At 39.9% G+C, this 25783-nt stretch overlaps 1 protein-coding gene across 1 annotated transcript; it reads left to right on the top strand.

The window, feature by feature from the left end:
- Positions 1-6226: 6226 nt before the first annotated feature.
- On the top strand, positions 6227-15067 carry ankk1 (ankyrin repeat and kinase domain containing 1). The gene is made up of 9 exons (XM_074640600.1): positions 6227-6580; positions 6844-7126; positions 7249-7400; positions 7742-7791; positions 9427-9582; positions 10736-10860; positions 12665-12698; positions 13222-13462; positions 13794-15067. Exons 1-9 carry the CDS (start codon positions 6396-6398, stop codon positions 14827-14829), a joined length of 2262 nt encoding a protein of 753 aa, XP_074496701.1. The 5' UTR covers positions 6227-6395; the 3' UTR covers positions 14830-15067.
- Positions 15068-25783: the final 10716 nt, after the last annotated feature.

The following is a 25783-nucleotide window of genomic DNA, read 5'->3' as shown; positions in this document are numbered from 1 at the left end:
ACAACAGCTGTCAGTGTCTCAGTGTGCTGACTTGACTATGACTTGCCCCAAACTGCATGTGATTATCATAAAGTGGGCATGTCTGTAAAGGGGAGACTCGTGGGTACCCATAGAACCCATTTTCATTCACATATCTTGAGGTCAGAGGTCAAGGGACCCCTTTGAAAATGGCCATACCAGTTTTTCCTCGCCAAAAAGTTAGGTTGGAGCGTTAGATACCAATTGATCTTTTGGTTTTATAATATCATGTGATACCAGTAGCCCGCTACAACCTCCGAAAGATCGATTGCATTAATGCGTTTAAGAAATTAACACATTAAAGTGGCATTAAAACGTTAAAATGTTTTAATGCCACGTTAAAACACATTATTATCGTGTCAACTTTGACAGCCCTAATAATTATGTATAAACTGTTTTTTTCACTAATTTTGTTTTGCCTCTAGGAGGAAATAATGATCATTATTGACTTTGACTTCAATACATGTTCTGAATCTTTGACTTGGATCCTTAATCATTACAATTAAATACTATGTAATAAAAAAGCTGTCTATTTCTATTATTTCTCACATCATATTATGCCTTCATCCATGTTTAAGTCACAGTGTTACTTACTATAACACTGTGATTCTTCTTCCCTCACTATGTGTGTACAGTAGGTGCACAGCTATGCAGTTGAGCTAAACACACTAGTTGGCCTTTGAGGTTTTCAATGGTAGCAATTGTGAAATTGTGAAAACAGTCTTGAAAGTTCAGTGACCGTGATTACAAATTAGAAAAAAGATGAGATTCCATAAACAACAGTTAGACTCAAGGTGTTATAAAAGTGAATTCACAAAACTATAGACTAAAGGTTTCAGTATAATTCATCAGAACTGGTTGTTGAATGGTTGAATGGCTTAGGAAACCCCCTCCCTCCACACCTGCGCCCCGGCAGAATTGAGGGGGTCGACACTTAATTCCCCAGATCCACTTCGTTTGAACCAATCCGACAGCATCCAATCAAGTTGCAGGAGAGAACCATGAAGAACTAATGTTATGTTACCGAACGCCACTTGGAAAAAATGGTATGGCACTATGAATAGCCACAACAGTTTAATGACAGCTGTTCTGGCACTGTTGGAGAACCTCGCTGATGCGACACAGGTGGAAAAATGGCACTTATTCTTTGTGGTTATTTTCATTAACGAGTAGCGGAGCATGCAGAAGTATTGATATGCAAACAGGTGGGGTGTCTTTACGTCTATTTATGGCTGGGAGTGGAAATGGGGCTTGCGCACACACACACACACACACACACACACACACACACACACATACACACACACACACACACATACACACACACACACACGCACACACACACACACACACGCACACTCACACAGTTAAATACAACAAGATAGGACAGGAACATACAAAATTCATTCTGTTGTGGTACTGGTTAATAATGCTATATGCTATGAAAGTGCAATATCAGCACTACTTTTTTATGATTAAGTTTGGTCAATTTAACAAACTTGTTTTAACCAATAAATACAAATTCTAAAAAGCATTCATGATTTTTGATAGTCTGGCGACCTGTCCAGGGTGTACCCCGCCTTCGCCCAATGTCAGCTGGGATCGGCTCCAGCCCCCCCTGCGACCTTGAATCGGATATGCGGTTACAGATAATGGATGGATGGATTCAGGATTTTTGTAAATGTAATATATTATTACTCTGTTGTTAAAATGGTATTCTATTAGGTGAAGAGCGCATTAAGACTTGTTTATGACTCCAAACTAAAAGTTTAGGACTTGGGACTTGAATGCAAACATTTGAGACTTAATTGTAACATGCAATAAAATCTAATCTAGTAAACTAAGCCACAAGAGTAAATCATAAAATCAACAGTTAGCCCAACAATAAATTACAACAGTTACTCAGAATGTTATGCAACACATTAACGTTAGACAGTTAGTGTAATGGCTAGCTTGGTTAGCAGTAAACTAGTCATAGAAATTCACAAAACAGCTATAATAAAAGAGTACCTACAGACAATACAATAAAGTATTATTATTATTATTATTAATACAATAAAGGCCAAAAGATGCTTTTTATTTGCTTGGTCACAGATCTGACAAAAGGCTTGAGGAAACGATGTTCTGAACTGGTATAGGACTGTGCCAGCAATTGGTGTTAGAATAATGATTCAGAGATATTTTACATCATCGCCATAAAAATGAATGAATCTACTTTAAATCAATGTCAAAACAGCAGGCAAATTTATCCAAAAAATATTTATATTCAGGGAAATCAAAAAAAATACTGCTGTATATTAAGTGAAGCTTACATTTCACAGGTTTCAAAATGAGATGATAAATAGATTTGAACCTTTACATAAAAGAGGAATATACAATTTCTTCCTCTCACAAGTAGTGAGTGCCTCTGCTGACTAGATCATGATTCACCGTGTTGCTGCTCTCGCTCACGTACCTGCATGTTTATAATTCTGCAGAAATACAAGTGGTAAAATATCTGTCTAAGTCGAGGATTTGATTAAAAAACATTCAAAGCTCTTGAGAGACACGCAGGAACCAATTAATGTTCTAGTCTGAAACAGCAGCGTTTACCACAGTACAGATCACCTCATCTCACCCCCCCCACTCTTTCATTTTGTTTGGTTATGTTCAGCACCTTCTATGCTCCCAGAATATGGACTGGAGACACTGGAGTATGAGCTTGTTAGTTATTAGAGCACACGAGGGGCAGTGGAAAAGCCTTTGGCTCCAGCCAGTCATCTCACGCAGCGTGGTGGAGCCTGCTAATGCGATTGGCTGAGCTGCAAGATGCGGCTTCCATCAATGAAGACAGACTTCTCCCCTCAGGTAGCCTATCAGAAATCTGATCACGAGCGCCTGGTTTTCATTGGAACATCAATCCACGAGTCTGTCCTAAATAATAGTGTGAGTTAGCGAAGCATGAAACTATGGCTGTCAGTGAATGTCAAATTCATCTATTATCGAGCCCGCATACATAGAGGGTTGAAGGGGTAAGCGTGTTTTGGAGAACATTGTGTTGCAAGAAGCTGATGCTTAAAGAAATCTAACGAGTATTACCCAATAAAAACAACAAAAGCAGTGCCGAATCAGTGTATGTGTAAGACAGTACGGGCTTTAATGCTGCTGTGTAAAGTGGAGAAAAGCGTTCAAAAACGGACGTTAATTATGATGCTTTGTCATTTTTTTGCAATTCTGCTCAAATATCAGCTGAAAAACTTGTGACAGCCCACCGTAACGATCTACCGCTGCAAAATAATGAATCTGTAATCATATAATGTCTCACAATAATGTGTTGACAGCATTTGCATTTGGGCCATAAGACATGTCTAAATGCAAATCATCCCACAGATGTGCATCCTCTCCCTACCACAGCCCTGCAGGGCGAGCCAGCATTTAAAAGGAGCAAGGCGGCAAATCCCATTGAAGTGGAATTATTAATAAAAACTTCTAACCGTCTTTTTATAATAGTAGCCCTAACAAAGAGCCACCTCGGAGCATATATAGAAGAAGAGAAGATACGACTGCAGAATCCTGACCTGTAGCTGCTCTCTTATGAGACATAAGAAATCCTAATGAATCACATTTACTTTTACAGTTTATAGAAGCTAGAGAAAGATGGACAGCTGCCTAGTGAGAGTTGCACACAACTGTGAGTCTATGGTGGAGATTTGCATCATGCTCTCAGCAGGAGCCATACTGAATCTAAATGTGCTATCTGCTAGGAATGAAGAAACCCAAGGGAGGTGACCCAAATATTTATATGACTGTCAAAGCTACTAGTGGCTCACAGGAACAATGTATATACATATGTGTGTGTGTGCGTGTGTGTTTGTGTCTATAAATGTACTTATCATCTCTTTCTTTCACATCGCAGCAAAACACCTCATGTCCCCAGATAAATTCAGCCATAAAGGGTGTTGAGTGGTGGTAAAATATAACTGAAGAGCCCATAAAACAGAACAGCAGGTGGGAATAACAAGGGTGGTGGTGGTAGAGGACATCTTTGTTTCCTCATCTTCATGAATGAGCTTCCTATTACCGTAATCCTCCCACATAAGCCAGGCAGTTTAAATCTTTTCTCTCAAATAACACCCCGCTTTAATGATGCAGAAAGATGAAATCTGCGATTCTCAGGTCTGAAGTCAAGGTAGAAAGCAATAAATGTCTTGACACACAGGGAACGGAAATGGGCGCAGTTCACACATCACAGTACCTACGCTATCAGGAAAGTCATCTTGCAGCGAGGCTAAATTTACAATTCAGAGAACGACGCAATATCTCTTTTTAACTGAAAAGATTTTTTTTCAAACACAGAGACAAAAGAAATAATTCCCTTCTTGTCTTCTGTTGAAAACAATAGGCCTTCACACACACATAAACGCACACGCACACACACACACACATCAGTTCAAAAGCTTTGAATCTCATTTTGTATTATCTGTGGGCTTTAAACAGAGCAAGGACGAACCAGCCAGACTGACTGTAAGTGATTAATATGAGAGAGTTGAAGCTCAGTTATGGCTAGTCTCACAGTAGATACTTTATTTATGAATGTTTGAGTGTTAAAGTCAATTTTCAACACAGTTTAAGTCAATTTACCAACCAGTTTATGGCTGTAAATGATAAAGAAGTACAAAAGGTTCTTATGAATATGATTATTTTTACTTGGTTTGCATTTTCTTTGATCGCTTTAACTGAACTTTTTTTGTACTGTTGACACAAAATGACAAGAGCTTTTTGTCCTTTAATTGACTCTTCCTGATAACAGCAAAGTAATCCTTATGTGTTTGCACATCAGTTTGGAAAACTCTATCAAGACTACTAACCTTTGAATCAATCACCAATCACAGAGAAACCAGCATTCAAATCAGTTCCCAAACCACCCAGAGAGCGCATGATCTGCTGAAATGATGCTACTGCTGGTATACCTACACAAAACTGTTTCACAATTCACTTTAAATGAATGGATTGACATCCTGGGAAATACACTTTAGATGACTTAAATTAGAAGATCGATACCACTCTCACGGGCTGGACTATTTCTTGGCCAGGATCATTGACTTCCTGGAGTCTTTGCTGATTGTCTCGTGGTGACAACGACCCCAGGAAATGACCACTCCCTGACTAAGAAACAGATTGGCACATAACCCCCCTGTGTGATACCACAACATCACGTATTGAGCTTTAGAGGTGCTGGATGGCAGATTGTGTTGTCTTTGGGCAGAGCCAGGCTTGCTGTTTCATGTTTACAGATTTGATGCTAGCTTAAGCTAACATCTGCTGGCTGTAGCTTCATATACAACTGACAAAAAAATGGTGTCGATCTTCTCATCTACGAAACTTGTAGCAAGAAAGCAAATTTCCAAAAATGTCAAACTTTTCTTTTAAAGCTTCAGTAGGCAGAATGTTTTTGGCATTATTGGGCAAAAAATTCCATAATAACCTTTCAGCATATTGTAATTCAAGTGTTCTGAGAGATAAGTAGACTCCTGCACCTCCTCATGACTCTGTTTTCAGGCTTTAGAAAATCTAGCCCGTGACAGGATACTTTGGCCAATCACAGGTCATTTCACAGAGAGAGCGTTCCTATTGGCTGTTCATTCAACGGAGACAGCTAACTCCGAACTCCGATCAAACGGTCAAACTATACTTTTGTATCAATACATCCAATTATGTAGACCTTAATATTTAACTGTGTGGGTGTGCATGGGTTTTACACACATACACATACACACACACACACTCCATCAGATCCTGGCGCTCTGGAGAATTGCCACATTCTCAAACTCAAACTGCAGACCACTCAGCCGTTCCACTGGAGCTGCTGGGGGTTAAGTGCCTTGTTAAAGTGCAGTTTGATAGAAGTTAGGGTTCATTAGGCAGTTCATTTACTGTATATACAGACCCAAATTACAGTGGGCATATACTGTATATATCATATCAACTACCATATGCTGAATCTACTTCTTTCTAGCTTAGTTTTACTTTAAGATATAGATGTTAATCTTGTAATTGAAGGGGAAAGATATGAAGTCATACATTCTCTGAAAAGCTGAAAGCTCATTCAGGAGTCTAGCCAGCTAAAAACCGGCTTTGCGACATTGTAGTGCAAACAAGTTCTGCGGCTCAGCTCCTCCCACAGTTCAGCAGTGTAGTCTAGTGTTTATGCGACTCCACATGCCTTTCACACAGCCAGCTGCCACTGATTTTAATGTGTATCCATGTTCTACGACTTTCTCTCTTCCCGCATGAGACACGAGCTCCTGCGGTGCCACTGATCGATGTTGATCTGAAGGATAAATCCAGTTTATGTGTAGGATTAGACAGTGAGTGTGTCAGAGAGGATCTGTGTGCTCATGGATCGCCTTGACGGATCCCCTGGGCAGCTCAGGAACTTCAAGAAGGACGACTTTGAGGCTGACTGGATTAAGGTGGCAGAATGCAGATTTGGTCAGTTGTACCAGGTCAAGCTCAAACTCCGGCGGGAAAAGTGTGCCTTGAAGAGCTTTGACACAGCCTTGTGTGCAAACAACTTTTACAGGTGGGATTTAAATGATGAAAACAAGCACAAACTGTGCATCATTATGCTGTCAGGTGCAAACAACTGTCTGAATTGACATCAATTTCTTAGCATAGTGGCACAGTTATGAATTGTTATTATACTTTATAAATATTTTGTTGTTTCATTAGTCATTGCACCTCTACACAGTTTGACACAGGAAATAATGTTTACTGTGGTCAAAGTTCAAATACCTATTTAATGCCCAAAGCAACCTTCACTGACCATTATTTCTGCCATCACAGGAGAATAATAGATGAGGCATCCAACACAGCCAAAGTGAACTTCAAGTACATCGTGTCCATCTACGGACTGTGCAGCGAGGCGACGGGTGTGGTGATTGAGTACATGAGTAATGGATCACTTAACAATCTCCTGGCCAGTCATACTTTGATGTGGCCAAAGAAGTTCCAGATGATTCACGAGGCCTCGATGGGAATGAATTTCCTTCACAGCATGAGACCTCCACTACTCCATCTTAACCTCAAGACATCCAACATCCTACTAGATGGTCGTCTCCATGTCAAGGTCAGTGACAACAAAATTATGAGACAGTGTATGATTACATGTGATCTCTTGGCATTTCTGAGCTCTGCAGATCAGTGTGTGCTAATTCTGTACTACTCTGGATTTATTGTTTTTCTACTAAGATTTCAGATTTTGGTTTAGTCCACTGGGAGGAGGGCATGAGCAAGAAGTTGTTCATGGAGCAACTGACAGTAAGAGGAAACATAAGCTACATTCCTCCAGAGACGTTCACTCAGTGCCCCGATCCTCCAGGAACTACCTTTGATGTTTACAGGTGACTTGCCAAGGGCAATTTTAAAATTGCACCATCCGAATCGCTGCTTTTCCCACTGATTCATTGCACAATTCATACAGTGTAACCTTAGTCTATACTGTATACTGTACATACTCCATCCCAAGTCACTGGGACATATTTTATATATTTTACTCATGTTTGACTCCCTCTTTCCTTACCCTTTTATATTCATTGGTTTTATTTTATTTAAAAAAAACAATGCTTTTTCACATTTGCTATTTCTATATGAAAGAGGGACTGCCACAGAGTTCAATGAATGCAGGATATGAAAAGTGAGAAAGTTAGGACTGAGGTGCCTCTTTCTGCTTTCTGCTCTACAGCTTTGGAATAGTGATGTGGGAGATTCTGACTCAGCAGAAACCGTATGCAGGTAGGGATGAATTAATTTGCAATGCATCACATCTTTATATCAAATAGATTTCTAGGTGTTCAGCTAGGAGTCATGTAACACTCAACACAATCATTCAAACAGCATAAGGGGGAAGGCATTTTCATCTAAGCGTCTCTAGGACTAAATTTCTCAGTTGCTTTTGAAAAAGTTGTCATAAAAAATTATATTAATTCATTGAACTATTAAACCTCTTAATATTTTTCCATTGTTTCAAAGTGAACATGATGAAATGAAACAAGCCTTTGCTCTCCCCAAATAACCTGCTGAAGATTTTTAGATGCAGCGGTTACATATAGGCAGGAGCTACTGTCCAACTAAATTAATTCATGCTACATGAAGTCATGGTTAGTTTTTTTCCCCCATAAGCAAAAACCCTTTATTTAACAAAGAGCAAAACCTTGGTCTTACATTAACTGTTTGCGAACCTTCTTATGTGAACTTAACCCCAGCTCTTGTCAAGTTTTAATATTCTTAACCTAAGCCGCCACTCAGCCCTAATATTTTGTTTTATTTACTTAAACATAAACGTAAGTAAACTTTTTAAAGAAACAGTTTGACATTTTTGGAAATGGCTTATGGGCTTTCTTGTGGAGAGTTACAGTATATGAGATTGTTACCACTCTGATGTCTGTCCATCAAATATCAAGCTACAGCCAGGAGATGGTTAGCGTAGCTTAGCATACAGACTGGAAAAAGTGCCATGCTATTTTTCCGACGGCCCATTATTCTGAAACACCAATTGTCCCAAAAATGCCTCGACAGCCCGTTATCCCAAACAGAAGCACATGGCTGATTATTATGCAAAATGACGTTATCGGACCTTCCTGGTCCCAATATTTTTTTACCTACCATAGCAAAGGCATGACCCACCCTGCTCTGGTTGGCTTACCCTGATAGTCTTACCCAAAACCTGATTTCACACCTAATGCCTAGACCTAACCAACCCAACCAAGGAATGCATTCAAGACAACAAGCCAAGAAGGTCCGATGACATCATTCGGCATAATAATTAGCCATGTGCTTCTGTTTGTTGCAAGGAGAGTGTGTATTTTCGGAGCAATGGGCCCTCAGAACAATGGGCAGTCCCTCTGGATGGGAAAGGCTAGCCTGGCTCTGTCCAAAGCTAACAAAATAGAGTTACCAGCATTGGTAAAGCTCACTAATTAACACGTTATATTTGTTTAATCAATTATAAAACAAAGATCAAAAAACACAACCAGCTTCCTCTTCTTGAACCCGAACGGATTGCTAGAGGTTTTGAGCTGCAACTGCATCATTCCAAAGGGATATTCACTCTTCATTTTATTTTTTATTCATATTCGGGGATAAAAGTATACAGTTTTGTTAGGCGGAAATTCAATTCAAGATTGAATTTATGCTGTGTTGCAAGTGTTACCTTTATTACTGTATGATATCAAGATTATTCAAGTAGACCTTGTAGTTGCAGAGATATTAACTATTCATTTTGGGCATGTCATTTGAGCAGGGGCCTGAGCCAGAGGCCTATAGGATTGACATGACAAATATGATGTGTAGAAATAATGTCCAATACTGTCATATGATTGTGTTGACCTATATTGAACCTTGTATCTGACATCTGTTTTCTGTGACCAGGGTGCAGTATGACCACAGTGCTCTTACAGGCTTCACATGGTAAGAGACCCTGTGTGGACATGATATCCGAACAGAAGCCCCGTGACTGCAATCAGATGATCGACATCATGAGGCAGTGCTGGGACCAGGATCACAGGAAGAGACCACAGTTCTCAGGTGCAGAAGTCAAAAAGCAAATGAAACTAAACAAACAGTTGAATTGTTTTCAGCCAACTTTCTAATTTGGATTTAAGGCTCTCAATGGACCTGCTGCTCTTAATGTCATTCACCGAGTTCTCAAAGCTACTGAGCTGGTGCTTTAACAGAAAAAGCTGATTTCCCAAATGCATTGCGATGAAAAAGAATACAAAGCTCTTACAGACGATCAGATTTAACAAGTAATGCAAAAGAGAACGGTCCTGGTTACTCAATATCTTGCAAACGTGTACAAAAGACACACATTTGAATACAATTTAAAATTCTCTAAACCTGAGGACTTATAGTTATGCAGTATCCTGGGATAATGACATCCCAGAATCGTTAAGGCTTATTTGTACATTTGTACATCTTGGAAAGGATCATAGCATGCACAATATCTTGGCTGCATACATAGAAAGATGATGTATAATTTATCAAATTGGTGTGATCTTATGTGTAATTGCTTTTGTCATTTTAATGTCTCTTTAAAAGTAATATTTGACTGTAAAATTATGCCAATTTGTTTTCCCTTAATGAGATTTTCAACATTAAACAAAAAGGCAATCAAACGCAGTATTAATGTGCAACATACAGACTCTCACACAATGAAGGATGGACAAGTGCCAAATGATTAAAAACTGACATTTTGACATCGTGTTGAAACATCAGTGTTTCAATCTGCCGCCATCAAAGGCATTTGGCACATGTCCCTCTTTTGATCCACATTCTCTAAAAGAAAAATTGTACCAAACAAAGCATCCATGTTGTCCCCTTTGGCCTTGTATTATCAAGTCAACAATATGTTATCAAACTGCTCATAGAGAACACATTCTCCTGCAGGCGAGTCACCTTTGTTTAGACAAGCACTTATGGCTTGATAAGTTCTGTTAATGAATACAAATGAGTGTCATGTTTATTCATAAACGGCAGCTATTCCAATTTGTGATGTTCACACACACTCACTGCTGTTACCGTATGTATGAAACCTGTAATTCATGCATGACGTCCATCCTCTGTATAATGCAATTATGATAGGGTCCCACTGGGTTCTGGAGTTGCGAGTCTCGGAATACGTTTGTTTGATTAAGCAAATTAATAACAATCCCTCCCTTGACTGCTGTTTTGTTTGCAGACACTGTAAGGAAAGTGGAGGCTCTGAGCGAAGTCCTGAAGATCCCAGGACCGATCCAGTGTCAGAAAAACGGTGACGAGGGACCAAAATCAGATTACCCTTGGCTGGTTTCCCCGATACATAAAGTTAGTTCTGCATGATATTCTGCTTGAAGGGAACTGAAGTATCTACACTTTTGGCATAACGAGCAGCTCAGGTTAATGGTAGGAGGAATGTGGGAAAATGTAATGCAGTTTACACAATAAAAAGATGGAGTAATCAGGCACAGCATAGCTTTAAACCTGCAATAACTGATTTGTTGGCCACATGGGGGCAGCAGAAACAAGTTGTGAATGCAACATTGACATATAATCGCCTTTTACCTTGATATGGCAAACTTGTCAGCAAATAGTTGCTTATTTACACATCCAGCAGTTAGGGAGAAGCATTAGCATTCATTTGGAGTCGTGTTTCTGGCCACCTGGTGAATGTCCTTCAGCTTTGTTTTTGGTCTCTACCAGCTCCTAAGGGAAATATCTGGCTCTTTAGATGCTAAATGCTCCACTATGTTCACCAGTTAGTTGCTAACTGTGTCTGTCGGCCGTGTTGTGCTGAGCAGGTAGTGTATAGAGGATTTTTAGAGCTTTTTTAAAACTGAAAACAGCTGCCTGCTGCTGCCGAAAATGACGCTATGAGAATGTAAAACGGTGAAGATGTAAAGTTGCAGGCCGAACAGCAGAACAGTGAAACTCAATATAAAGCTCTGTAAAGCCAAGGGAAGCTGCAGATACGGGTGATAATCATCTGTAGGTTTGTCACTACAAGCATGCCTTTCACATTGGCACATTGTTTTCACATTGTCATTTGATACATTATTATTATAGAAATATCGAGTATAGACACTTTAAGGGTCTTGTCTAGATGGTAACCCGCAAATTGTGAAAACTTGCAAAAACTCTCGTGACACTCGCTGCCTGACGACCTATCCTAACCTAAACTATTCAAAGTCAATGCCTAACCTTAACCATCTCGTTAGAGTGTCACAATTTGTGTTTTCTTTAGTGTATAATCACCTGAAACTAAGAATTGTTGTGTTTTTGTTAGCTTAGAATGAGCCGTTTATATCTACATACGGAGCAGGTCCCATCTCCACGGAGTCCGCCATGTTGCTCCACCATGTTTGAACAGTAGCCCAGAACAGACAAACCAAACTCTGTTAACTTTGCCTGCTTGGAGCAGAGTCGATAACGTTACCGTCGCCGCCGCTCTCTCTCTCTTGCTTCCCCACTCACTTCCCATGTACAGACACACTACGCACTGGCTCTGCTCTGAGAGGGCCATTCACGTTTTCGTGTTGGCTATCATAGCTCTCCAACATGATTGGCACAAAGGAAAGGCTTCAGTTGGTTGCAATCTCCTCACCTCAGCCTTAGATAACGCCAGATCCTACACACTGGGCCTCGAAGTTTCACTTTCACTTTACAATCAACTGTTCATTCGTGTCCCGTTTTCATAACGTTCAGTTTTATTTTTACTTTACAAACAGAAATTTTCAATCCTAACCATGATGTTTTTTCCCAAACCTAACTAAGTGGTTTTGTTGCCTAAACTTAAGCGTTTTTGTTTGAATTCACAACGTTAAGCACATGTTTACTGCGACTGTAAAGTGACGCCAAGGGGTCTGACAAAGCCTCAGTATGTGACGAGTTGGGATGAGAATGTGTCGCTCACTATGAATGGCATTTTTAGCTGTTTGAAACAGGAAAGTATGCAAATACTCTTATTCTGTCCAGTTCTTTATAATGTAGCTGTATTACTGTTGAGTCATTCATACCCTTGAACGCTCATACTCACATATTGATTGATATATGAGCTTATTAACCACCTGCGATGGTTGATGTCACAGCAAATAACTTTTGTACTATTTCCGTTCTTTATTTTCCATTTTAGATTGCTTTGCCTGAGAAGCCTGACTTTCCCTCAGGTAAACACATAGGTAGGGTCGGATGGAAAATCATGTCCAATGCAGTACAAAGCCTGGAGGGCTGACATTTAAGAAGTGCTATTTACAGTGCTGTCACATTTTTAATATTACCTTTAGGACTGAAAAGCAGTCAACTATTAGTGGAGGAAAGAATAAAAGAAACATTCACGCAGCCTCTTCGATCCTTTTCCTTCCTCGGAAATGTTGACTAGATTATTGAATAGATAATTCACAGTACTTTGTATTGATCCTTTCATTGCCACTCTCCATTAATACATGAATCTATAGGTACATGTGTTCAAATACTAATGCACAAAGTATTGACTGAGCTTCCAGAAAGCTTTTCCCTCTGCTATCAGGTACACAAGCACATTGCTGTACACAATAAAATAAGGAGACTCAACTATAATACAGCAAAATTAAAGAAAATAAAACTTCCCTTTATTATCCCTTATAATATCCTTATTATCACCATTTCTGCAGCTCTTTTACTGATATACTGCCCTTTGCATTCATTTCACAGATGACCATCATGGCAAGGAGAGCATTCTCTCTCTGCTGTGCAGAAAGGACTTTAATAGTTTCAGACAGTCTGTGAAAAGAGAGCATGTATACACAAAGTTTTCAGGACAAAAGAGACTCCTCCACTTCGCGGTAGCCAGCGGGGATGCAGAGAGTGTCGAGCATGTCCTGCGCCTGGGTGCTGAAGTCAACTGTACGACTGCCAGAGGTTACACTCCTCTTATTATTGCTGTTTTGCAAAGGTCTGTATAAAAATATATTTTAAAAGAATGTTTTTTTAAGTGACAAAAGCAAAAGTATTTTGTGCTAGTGTCTGCAGTTCTGAGGTTACCTTCTACTCCTCTATTCAAAGTTAAAAGAAGAGGTCGACATTTTGAGAAATACTCGCTTATAATAATAATACTTGCTTTTTTTGCCGAGAGTTAGATTAGAAGATTGATGCTGCTCTCATGTTTGTAGGTTTGACCCAGAAGACCGTTAGCTTAGAATAAAGATTGGAGTCTCTGTTGGTTGCCTGGCAACCTCACGCTGTTGTCAAGAGTCAGTGATATTGATGAAACTTCTTTTCTACAGGCTTCATGACATCATCTCTTTGTTGCTGGAACATGGCGCAGCTACCACCCAGGGAGATGAGGACCAGTGGACAGCGCTCCATTTTGCTGCTCAGAACGGCGATGGCAGGGCCGTCCGTCTCCTGTTGGACAAAGGAGCTGTGGCGGATGCCCGGGAAAAGTTCGGATGGATGCCCCTCCACCTGGCCTGCCAGAATGGCCATGAAACGGTGGTGCGCCTGCTGCTTTCACGGCTGTCGGAGGAAGCAGTCGGAGAGTGTGAGGCACAGGGGAGGACGCCGCTCCACCTCGCCTCCGCCTACGGGCATCTGAATATTGCCAAGCTCCTCCTCTCTCAGGGAGCAGATCCCAACGTTACCGACCGCTCGCTCTCCACTGCTCTTCACTTATCGGCTGAGGTAGGACATAACAGATTAGTCAGACAGTTGGTGAAAAGTGAGGCGAACATCGACAGCGCAGACAGAGGAGGATACACTCCACTTCACCTGGCCGCTTTGAGGGGCCATATCGGCATATGCAGGCAGCTGTTGTTGAACAGGGCCAGCCCAGACTCCAGGACCCTCCAAGGCTGGACTCCCATGCACCTGGCTGTCCTAAGGGGACATGAAGCCACGGTGGTCCAGCTGGAGAGCCAGGGTGGGTGTGTGAACGCTGAAGGTGAGAATGGATGGACCCCGCTCCACCTCGCCTGCCACCAGGGCGAGCCGCAAGTGGTGGCAAAGCTCCTGGTGGCCAAAGCCGACCCAAATGTGTCAGAGGACAGTGAAGGATGGACGCCACTACATGTAGCTTGTACCAGCGCCAGTTTCCTAAGTGTCCAGCACTTGATATCACATCATGCAGATGTCAATGCAGTAAATTCAGGGAAGGTGACGCCTTTACACCTGGCGGCCAAGCATGGCTGTATGTCTATTGTAAAGACTCTGCTGCTGAACGGAGCAGACAGGACTCTGATGGACTCTTCTGGATCCACAGCTCTGAATGTGGCCCAGAGGTGTGAAAAATGGGAAATAATGCAACTACTGGAGAAGTGGTGAAAACAATATGAATGGAAGGGTTAAAATGAAAACATCAATGCCACAGCTAGAATATTATCCTCTTTTAAGTGCCCATTTGTGCCCAAAGACTATATTTAGTATAATAAAGAAAAATGCAACAACATTTGTTCTGATTGGTCAAAAGTCTTGAAATTTGGTATTGACATTTGGGGAAGTATCTAACAGTATAAAGTTAGTTAGTCAAAGGCAGTCAGTTAAAGTTAGATAGTCAATGTCAGGATTTTTGAAAAATGAGGAAAAACACCAACATTGTTTTCCACATTAAATATTTTTCACATAACATATGTGTGTATATCTTTGATATTCAAATTGTCATAAGTTCATAGATACCAAATACTTGAGTCCTTTTTAGTTTCTGAGATAAAGCCATTTTCTTATCATACTATATCTAGTTTTTGGGCACATGGAACTACTGTTTTTGTCTATTGCAAAAACAGTAGTCCAATGTGCCCAAAGACTAGATATAGTTGACGGTTTGGCAGAAATGTCTTCACATTTGTGCTGAAGCAAGCCCAGAGATAACTTCCACCAAGGGAAATAAAGAAAATCCAGTTCTGGTTGAACAGCTTTAGGCATTTAAAGCTGAAGTAGGTGAGATTGGAGAAAATTTGATATAAAAAAGTTATTTTTATAAAACGATCGCTATATCGTGACAGTAATACATAAAACAGAAGAAAATCATGTGCCTCTGTGTCCTCCGGTGCGCCTAACGGCATCTGCAAGTTTTACGACCAAACGGTCAAACTAGGCAGCGCTGATCAAATATGAATCAATATTATGTTACGTTAATGCCTATTTCTCCCGTCAAATGTTTTCAGATAATCTTGTAGTGCACGGTTAGGCTGTATAATGAGAAAGTTTGTGACGCGGCCGCCATTGTAAAATATGTTGAAGGAACGCCAAGTTCTGGTCACATGACCGGAGCACAGCCAATAGGAACGCTCTCTCAATGAAATGACCTGTGATTGGTCAAAGTCTCCCGTCACGGGCTAGATTTTCTAAAGCCTGAAAACAGAGCCATGATGAAGTGCAGAAGTCTAGCTATCTCTCAGAACACTTGAATTACAATATACTGAAAGGTTATAATGGAATTTTTGTTTTTATCATTTTTAGAATAGATCGGTAATTATATTTTCATTATTAAATTATAAACACAATTATAAGTAAAATGCACAAATACTACTACTTATCTGTATCTGTCGAGAATACTTACAAAACATTTTATTTTTTCATACATTTATTCCACAAAACCCCTTACTATTTGGATGTTCTGAATGTATTTTAATAAAAAAAAAGAAGATTCCAGTTTTTGGTTTACAAGCAAATTAACTTTTAGTTAAAACAGACGTACCACCACATAAGGTCTTGCCATGCCAAATCACGTATTTATATAAATAGAAATGACACATATAAAATCCTAGAGGGGCATTATAATGGAAAATGTGAGGGAGCCAAGCCAACACATGGGGTCAGAATCAGGTGAAGTACTCTATAATGACAAAACACATATTGATTCTGCTCCCTGAATCACCTTGCTGGCTTGTTTGTTGTGAATGCCATTAATGCTGCTGCCACATATGGATGAAAATATAAAAGAGCTGCGGTGATAATGACTTATAGAGGCATTCCTATGATTAAACCTGGCAGACTTTATGAAGGTGTTATGTGTCTAAAAATTACAGCAGAACTAGTGGATCACTATTACTCGCAATACTTAGATGTGTCTATTGAACTATAAATACATGTATGCTTTTATGAAAAGGCAAGGTAACTCTGATTATCAGCCGTTCCCAGGCTGAGGGAAGCACTGCCCAGCTTATGCCACACTCATTTACCACGGTGACACCTTATTAAATTGAAATTAAATGCATGGATTCAGGAGCTGTATTGACCTGCGCCTTCACAGGGCTTTCACTGGAGCCACAAGAGACTCTGATGGAGGCGAGCAGAATCAAATTACTGTACATGAACTTAGCAGAGTTAAGTTGGACTGATCTTAGATTTCCTTTTTTTTGGTTGCTAACTGAGAGTCTGTTGTGTTGTTTTTAAATGGTTATTTTATTCCAAAACCTCTATTTTTCTTCGTGGCGTTTGACCCTTAGGTGCTGTCTGCTAGCTTGTTTGGGTTGTCTCCCAGTGTTAGTCATTTTTGTAATGTTTGTATGATAACATTGAACTATCCATCCGTCCTCTTCTAATCCTAGAGGGATTAGACAAACTGGAAAAGGCACACCGTGTGTGTTGGAGGTTTAAGGCTTGCTAAAATTACACTTGCCTGTGACTGTTCAGCTGACCAGTGCACAACCCACTGACAAAAAACACTTAAAACTGTACAAATACAGACTTACATCAACTTCTAACCTCAACTATAACCCAACTAATTTACACTAAGCTGTGTGTGCCAACTTCACAACAAAAGCCATGTGCTAAAAAGGTTATAAAAAGTAGCCAGAGGAAGTGTTTATTTACATTAGAATGGAAAGTCCTTGTAAGGAATAACCCCTGGAGACGTGTCATCTCATTTTCAAGGAGGTCCTCAATGACAATAATCAAATTATAAGCACAATTTAGACAAAATATTTGACAAAAAACAAAAACAACAATTAGAAAATACAAATGTGACAAAAAACAAACAAAAAAAATCAAATAATGAGACATACAAAATCAGATACTCCAAACAGAGCATGACAATGGGTCATTCATTAAAAGTTTAGCGCAAAAGTATTCTGACAGTGATAAAATTAAAGGGACTGAATGTAGGAATCAGAAATTGCTTGTTAATGTTTTAATGTTTTTATAACTGTTTTAATTATTCCTTAATGTTCTTTTGCATTTTGTCGCAATGTTCTTGAATGTTTCTGTAAAGCACTTTGAATTGCCCTGTTGTTGAAATGTGCTATACAAATAAAGCTGCCTTGCCTTGCTTTGCCTAGGAATCAGAAATTGCTTGTTAACAGCAACACCCGTGGCCGTTAAGTCGACGTCAGTCAGCGTCCTGTTGCTCGCACTACGTAGACGCAAGCGAGCATCAGTCAAAACAGTGATGCGACACACACGAGACTGAATGTGACTGACAGGCATCATGTTGATTAACGTTAGCAACATTAGCCCGCTAAAACCACAATATCACTATATGCTTGGCAGTAATGTTAGCTTACCAAACGAAGGTCTCTCCATGAGTCGAAGGCCAGGCAGATGTTGAAAGCAGAAAAAAAACGTCCCGCATTCCTCACATTAAAACCAGTTTACAGGCTGATAGAGGAAACAAAGTCACGGAAGGTCTCATTTTTTAGGTCGGGTTACAAACTGTTCACACATTGGTCTTTAAGTAATACAGTTTTAAAACACAATTATAGAGGTGCTATTATGGACATGTACAACTGATCCTATAATAGGAAGACGGCATTTTTTAACAAGTGGAAAGATGATATGGATTGAATATTTACAGGAATCAGAAGAAGATTTTCTTAACAATTGACTTATAGGCTGCAGAAACAGAAAAAAAGCTGTGTGGAGTGTCTCAATTGATAATTAGAAGAGAAAGGTAAGGGTAATTGAAATGCATACATTTAAAAATATACTGCAGCCAGTGTCGCTGTCCTCTTATGATGGTAGAGGGCAAATTAAGAGTTTCATACATTGTGCAATGATAATGATTAGTTATGAAAGGACAACCAAGAACAAATCTGCATATTCTATTATAAACTGCATTGAGAGGAAGAACTTTAGTTTTGGATGTAGCCTGATATACAACATCAGCATAATCCAATATTGGTAAGATGAGTCGCAACGCAAGCTTCTTTCTAACAGTAAATGAAAAGCAGTTTCTGGGTCAGTAAAGAACACCGCTACCGTGGTTCATTTTCTTCACAATATAATTAATATGGCCTTTAAATTAAAGTAGAGATGAGCTGCAGGCCCAGGTAGTTGGTGTGTTCACAGCATGATAGCATAGCTTATTCTCTCTGTAGTTTCAGTCTTTGGCTGCGCTCCTTCCCTGTGATACTCCTGTTCACTTTATTTTTGAATCATTTTCGAAAGATATCAGGAGGCAGCACTCACTAGGCTGCCTTAGATAATCAAAATCCGGACCGCGCCCGCGTCTTCTAGCGTATAATAGCAGAGAACGTTTCTCTCTCTCTCTCTATGTTTCTCTGTAGAGCATTTGTGATTGTCAGTAGACTATTCTTGCGATAGCATAATGAACAGGTACAGGACATAGACTGTATGTGGACGTAGTCACTGTGACGTCACTCATTGGTTTGTGGACTGCCCTTTTGAAACCTCGAGTTTGGCATTTGGGCCGTCACCATCTTGGTTTTTTGTCGCCATCTTGTCTTTTTGCAACCAGAAGTGACACAAGAGGGTGGAGCTTAGCACAACCGAACGCTGAATAAGACATTTTTAGTCGACCAAAATGTTATAATGAACTTTCATGAACTGAAAACACACTGTGAAAGGGCTAAAGTTTTAAGACGAAAACTCCCAGATTGGACAACGCCATGGTAACGACCTGTCAATCACCAGTTAGCCACATCCTATGGTCTATTTGACTCTAAATGGGACCATAATTTACTAAATGACCATCATGCTGTATTGAAGAAGACTTGAAACTAGCGATTGAGACCATAAACTCATGTTTACAATGTTTACTGAGGTAATAAATAAAGTGAGAAGTAGACTCATTTTCTCATAGATTTCTATACAATCAGACTTCTTTTCACAACCAGAGGAGTCGCCCCCTGCTGGCTATTAGAAAGAATGCAGGTTTAAGGCACTTCAGCATTGGCTTTACTTTACAGACCTGGAGGTAGCCCAATGGTACGGGAGGGAAATAGCGAGATTGTCCGATACCTAAGTGACTGCGGGTGGCACTCGGACAGATAAAAAAATTATAAAATAAGTTGCCAAATTTACTTGGGCGGGCGTTAATATGCCTGGGCGACCTGTCCAAATAATATCTATGTGTGGGAAACACTGATGTCCTGTGGCTTATGTCAGGAGCCTGAAAATTAAAGTACCTGCTGACCCTGCTCTCACTGTAATTCATCCACTAGAGTTTGAAAAGCAGCTATCACATTATGAAAAGAGGCTCCCTGGAGAAGGCTGTGTATGTATTTCAGATTGGGTAGGATGATTTATAGTTGAAAGTGTACTTTTTACTGCAGCAACTCCCATTTGAAATTTATGAGGCCTTCAGTGTCTCAAACATTGGAAGCAAACCACATTTTGTGATTGTTATCTACAGTAAACCATCTGCTGACAATTTAACTGATGGGAATGACACACATCTGTGGAATCCACAGAGCTTTGCCATTGTCTAACCTGTCTAACATCATTTTTGTCCTTCTAGTGTTAAAATGAAACAACAAGCCTTTGTGTTTAACTACACCATTGTTCTACTGACAGTTCCTGAAAAATTAAACTCACTTTTCCAACAACATCTAATCAGGCCTGACCTAAATCAATGGTGCTGCCCCAACCTTTTTACACATACGGTGACACATCGGATACCTTCTATCAGCCAGTAATTGGGTTTGCGGGCACCTAAACTAATTTTATTTTCTAATAGGGAGACAAGCAGGAAGAAGATAATGTCATGTAAGTTGCTAGTACAACAAACACGGAAGCAAGGAAGAAGAGGGCTCCAGTGTTGTTTGTTTTTCTTTAATAACTCTGCTTATGTAACGTATATATCATTCATAATCCAATAGCTTAATGAAACACCTTGAAGTTGTTTTGTACACCCTGTTCTCTTGCTTATGTAATACTAACTTGTGGAATTGTTTTAAAACAGAAAAACAGAAACTTCTCTTCCTAACTGCTTTAACTGAACGGGTTCAAAATGACTACAGTAAACAGCTCACATTGGCGTATTTCCACCCACACAAATTAAAGACGTGTAGCTGCATTCAAAGACTCTCTAAAGGCTTTCTTGTAAAACTCATCTCGAGCAATTTGCATACATAATAGCATTTTCAGCAATGTACACAATTAGATAATTTGTATATGAGCGTGCCATGGATGAGCTGTTTGATCCTCGATAGATGTTACTCTATACACTCTTCAGTCTGTTTACAGATACAGTTTGCATAAAGATTTTTAAAATGTCATTCACTGTTAAAAAGGTCTGTCTGACACCCACAGCTCTCATCTTGATGATAGGACGTAATCTGGCTACTTATCGGTATATTTAGCTTCTCAGAGGGGAGCCATTACAAGCTTTCTCCGGAGCTGCTCTTAACTGGCAGGGTTAATCTCGCCATTGAGCTGTGCCCTGTGGTGTTAAGCAGCTGCAATCATGACTGATGCAGCTGTGTCTTTTGATTCAGGTGTGCCGCCGCAGCGGGGCCGAGCAGGCATATAGGCAGGCGTCTCTGGTCCATGCCACGGTAATGATTGAGTGTGTATCATCTCTACTGAGGGATGATATGGAAAACATTTTTTTTCCCCTGTCATCTCTTAGCGACCTCTCACTCAGTGGAAAAACACCTCTGGTCGGTCTCTTTAAATCCCCAAGGTTGTTGCATGCTGCAGGTGACAAGTGCTCTCTTTCAGCCAAGTTACTGAGAGGAAGCGTTTACTTCCTTATCACACAAACGCTTTGTAAAGAAAGAGCACACATTGGCTTTAGAAAGATTAGTCTTAATTATTGCCTGGATGATTTTAAAATCATATTCTATTCCTACACTGCAGAACATATTCTCAAAGCTATTGACCTATCGCTATTGAATGGCCTTGTTTTCTTCAGTGAGTTCTTATTATCCACTCAGCTCCCTTTCCTTGGTGTTGTCATGTTCTCGTAAAATGATTAATGGTGGATCTCACTCCTATCTCCCGAGCACAGAGCAAAAAACCCCCAACACTTTACACTATTTGAATACCTTATACAGTACACTTCGCATAGTTTAGCAGCATCTCACACTTGGGAGGACTGTATGTCCCATTTTTACTAAGACGCTTTGTAAGAGAAATCATGTCTATATGTGTTAATTTCATGCATCACACGCCCTCATTCAGTTCTTCCTAAATACATGGATTTGGCTTTTGTTTCCTTTTTTTCTTCCTTGAAATTATTTGTGGTTCAAAGAATGTTAAATCCCTGGATTAATTAAAGTGAAAAGCAATTTTCTACTCTCATACAATATAGGCTAAAATAGTTGTTGGACTTGCACTCCATTAGCAGCCCGTTCTCACTCCCAAGGCGTCAAAAAAGGCAGCTTAGTCAGCGGCCCTACGCTTCAAACTATGGCGCTTTACATGGTCGTAGTTATGGCAGGAGTAAAGGAGGAAGTCAGGTGATGTAGTAATTAAAGAGTGACAAAGTCCATGTAGGGAAGAGGTCAGTGATGGATGGATAGGTCAAAAGACACAGGACTTTCACCCAGGAGACCGCTGTTCATGTCTCGTTCAAAAGTCAAGGTTGAGTTATTGTAACCTACATGTGTAAGTTAAGTTACGTAACATACTTAACTTATGCTGCATATGTAACATACTTAACAAAGGTACCCTTTTTTAATCTAAAACACGTTCTTTTCCTACACCTAACCAAGGTGTAGATGTTTCCTGTGAACATGGAAGTTTATTTTGACTGACACGTGCAATACTGACACTAGAGGGGTATGTAGAGCGTCATAGTTTGAAGCGTAGGGCCTGTCACCGATTCGTACATCCTCCCCGATCGGTACTGCGCATGTGCAACTCTCAACAGAGATTAGAAGGAAGCCAGATCGTTTGCTACTTCCATCATCAGCCCTGGAAAAAATTATTTATTCAGCATTTTATTGATTATGACATTTTTAAAACAAGTTTTAACATCTTCTGGGGATGCAGTCTTGCAACAGTAAATAAACTGGGACACATTTGAAAGTGTTTAAAACTGTGAAATGGTCTATAGTGTATGTCAAACCGTTCTCATTCCAACTCGTCACATACTGACGCTTGGTCTGGACTCCTTGGTGTCGCTTTTTTTACTATGATGCTCCACTACGGTTGCCGCAAACACATGGTTAACACTAGCGTATGGTTTAGGCAACCAAACCACTTAGTTAGGTTAAGGAAAAAAGATTGTGGTTTGGGTGGTTTGTAAAGTGAAAATGAAACTTAATGTTGTGAATAGCAATCAGCTGGGTGAGAGTCCTGTGTTTGTTGGACCCATCCACAAGGTCTTTATATTACATCACCACACTCCCGGAGCACTTTCTCTGAGTGTCTAATATTGACGCGGATGGGTTTGCTTTGTCGTTACTTGAATGCCCTGTGTGTCTCATACAGACACTAAAGGGTACCTTGTGCGTCGGTATCAGACGCTGAAGGTCAAAGTGTCGGTATTTGACGCCCTGGGAATGAGAACAGGCTGTGTAAGTCCATGTCTCATAAATATATGCTTAGATGTGAAGTCACCATATATACTCATATCATAAACTTCATCAGACTACATCCAGAAGATGGTTAAACTTGTATTAAAAAAGTCTTAATCAACACCATTCAGAATTAAACACATTGCTGTTTTTGGAGCTGATGACGTATGTAGCTAATGAGTGAGTAATCTCACTTCCTTCCTGCAGTATTTGACAAGTTGGGAGTGAGAACGTGTTGCCATTAGCAGCTATAATGCTGAGCATTCTTTTGAGTGTTTTTAAAAGTGTAATTTGAGATAAATAAGCAAAAGTAGGATCGCAATTGCTTGGCCGTTTTGTTTTTGTTCTTGTCAGAGAAAGCAAAAGATGTGATGGCTGCTTTTAGAGCAGCACCGCCCTTGAGCATTTTCACATACTGCATGAGTTGTTTGGGTTCTGTCTCAAAGGCCAATCTAATCAAATATCATGAATAGATTATAAAAAGGTTAAACAGAAATAAAAAAAGAGCACAGTTTACTATAAAACATGTATTCTCTCTATAGCTTATTTGTTTGTTAGTTGGTCTTAAGCCTTTGGGCGTTGCAACTGAAATAATAGTCTCTGTAACACTAATGCATTTGCTATATATAAGGTGAAGAAAATGAACTTAATTTAATGTTAAAATGTCAAGATTTTTTCAATGTATATTGATATGTTGTTCTTTAAGGGGCAATTATACACCACAGCCTAGTGTACTGAGGTTCAATGACTGTGAAATGATAGTTATTAATAATCATAGCAGTGATTTATAGAAATGAAACAAATCTACTATGAAATTAGTATTGTGTGTGTCACCAGGATTTTAATAACATTTGATGGTGTGTGTGGGGAGTTGCGGGGGTCAAGTTGTGTTTTCTGTCTCTGAATTTATTTTATTTCTGCACCGACTTTACCACAAATAAACAAAGAGGAAGAGGAAAGTCATGCAGGGCACTTGAGCAACTTTGACCAAACTCTTTAAAAGTTTTTATGCTGCAGATTAATGACAAAAAGATATATTACTACAGTAGAGTGAGTGCAGAAGAGATGAGATCACAATATCATAACATCCAAACACTTCTCTCTTTGGACAAGCTGCCAGGAGGGCCGAACCGACAGTGAATCAAACACCACTCAGATATGTATCTTTCATTTCCTCCTGCCGCCACCTCTTGTCCTTCAGGCTTCAGTGAAGATTACATCCAACCTTTGCAGATGAATGAGAATTGTTTTCATCACAAGCCTCTCCTTCCCTCACATACCCCCTTGCAACAACACACCTCAAAGCATCAGTTAATGCTGCCACTGCTGCTCACTTCCTGTCACTCTTCACAGTTACTTACTGCATGCATTATTGAGTACGGAATGGCATGCAGGCATGTCAAACAGCATGCACGCAGGCGCACAACGTTATTGCGCTGCACGAGATGGGACAGCATTTAAAAGATATATGATGACACAGCATGATTTCAGCTAAACTTGAGATTTTGATAAGAAATACGTTGCAGTTACTAGCTGAACATGTATGCACTAAATACATACATATATACCAACTTGATCTCATGGGAAGGTGTTAAAATAGCACAACCGTACAAGGATATTCCACATGTCATGAGAACACATTTTTGCCTTTTTGCATGTAATTTGTACGTCATTTTTACGCCATGCAAAAAAACTACTGTAAGGGCCACACTTAGGTTTAGGCAACCAAACCACTTAGGTTTAGGAAAAGCATCATGGTTGGGCTTGAAATAAGAACATAAACTAAGTAAAATATGTACGGAAACAACGTAACAAAAGTACAGAAAACATGTTACAAATGTCAAAATAATTGAACAACACTTTGGGACACAAACACCTGTGTTTGTTGGACCCATCCACCTCCCCTCCCACTATATACTTTCTCACGTTTTTATGCTACGTTACACTGAGTGGAGCATGGATGTGTTTACAATGCATTCAATACAGACTATGGCGTACAAATGACACGTAAAAAGCAAGAAAGGCATACTTATTGCATGCAAAATGACTTTCAATTGCGATTCCCGTGTCATTCATACGACATTTGGTGCGGCCGGGCTGAATATACTGCAAATCTAATCTCACTGCAGAATACATACACTGTTGTAGGTTTTACCCATCATCCCCTATTTTTCCCTGAACCGTACAGCCAATGACTGTACTAGTACAGTTACTGTATACTGTCCACAAGTGGAATATACAATTTATGAAATCAGTATTTACTTACCGTTGACGTTGTTTCAGGAGAAATACCGGACAATACTGCTGTTTTCTAACGTTAGCTTCTGTTTGCATTACAGTTCTTCAGGTTACATAGTTGGTAGTCCCTCGTTGGGGGGAAAGTTGTGAAAATGTAGGAAGGTCTGTTTCTGTTTGTTGTTGTTTTTGGTTGTTTTGCAGGTGGCTTTAGCTGCGTTGATAACATTGAAACCTCTTATTTTACCTTCATTTATAATCCCGAAAAGGTCGTACGCTATAGCCATTTTTGCAATTTCCATTAAAATTGGGCCAAATCTCCTTCAAAAGCACCACTG

This window comes from Sebastes fasciatus, chromosome 7 (assembly GCF_043250625.1).
Source record: "Sebastes fasciatus isolate fSebFas1 chromosome 7, fSebFas1.pri, whole genome shotgun sequence".
In the NCBI taxonomy this organism is placed as follows: Eukaryota; Metazoa; Chordata; class Actinopteri; order Perciformes; family Sebastidae; genus Sebastes; species Sebastes fasciatus.
Note: the sequence above shows the minus strand (reverse complement) of the source record. Positions and strands in the feature narration are given on the sequence as shown.

Bases quoted from the DNA above. Each gene is read 5' to 3' on its own strand.
- ankk1 (XM_074640600.1), top strand. From the start codon at position 6,396: ATGGATCGCCTTGACGGATCCCCTGGGCAGCTCAGGAACTTCAAGAAG. The intron at 9,583-10,735 runs GTGCAGAAGTCA...TTTTGTTTGCAG, and splicing joins GAAGAGACCACAGTTCTCAG to ACACTGTAAGGAAAGTGGAG. The intron at 13,463-13,793 runs GTCTGTATAAAA...TCTTTTCTACAG, and splicing joins ATTATTGCTGTTTTGCAAAG to GCTTCATGACATCATCTCTT.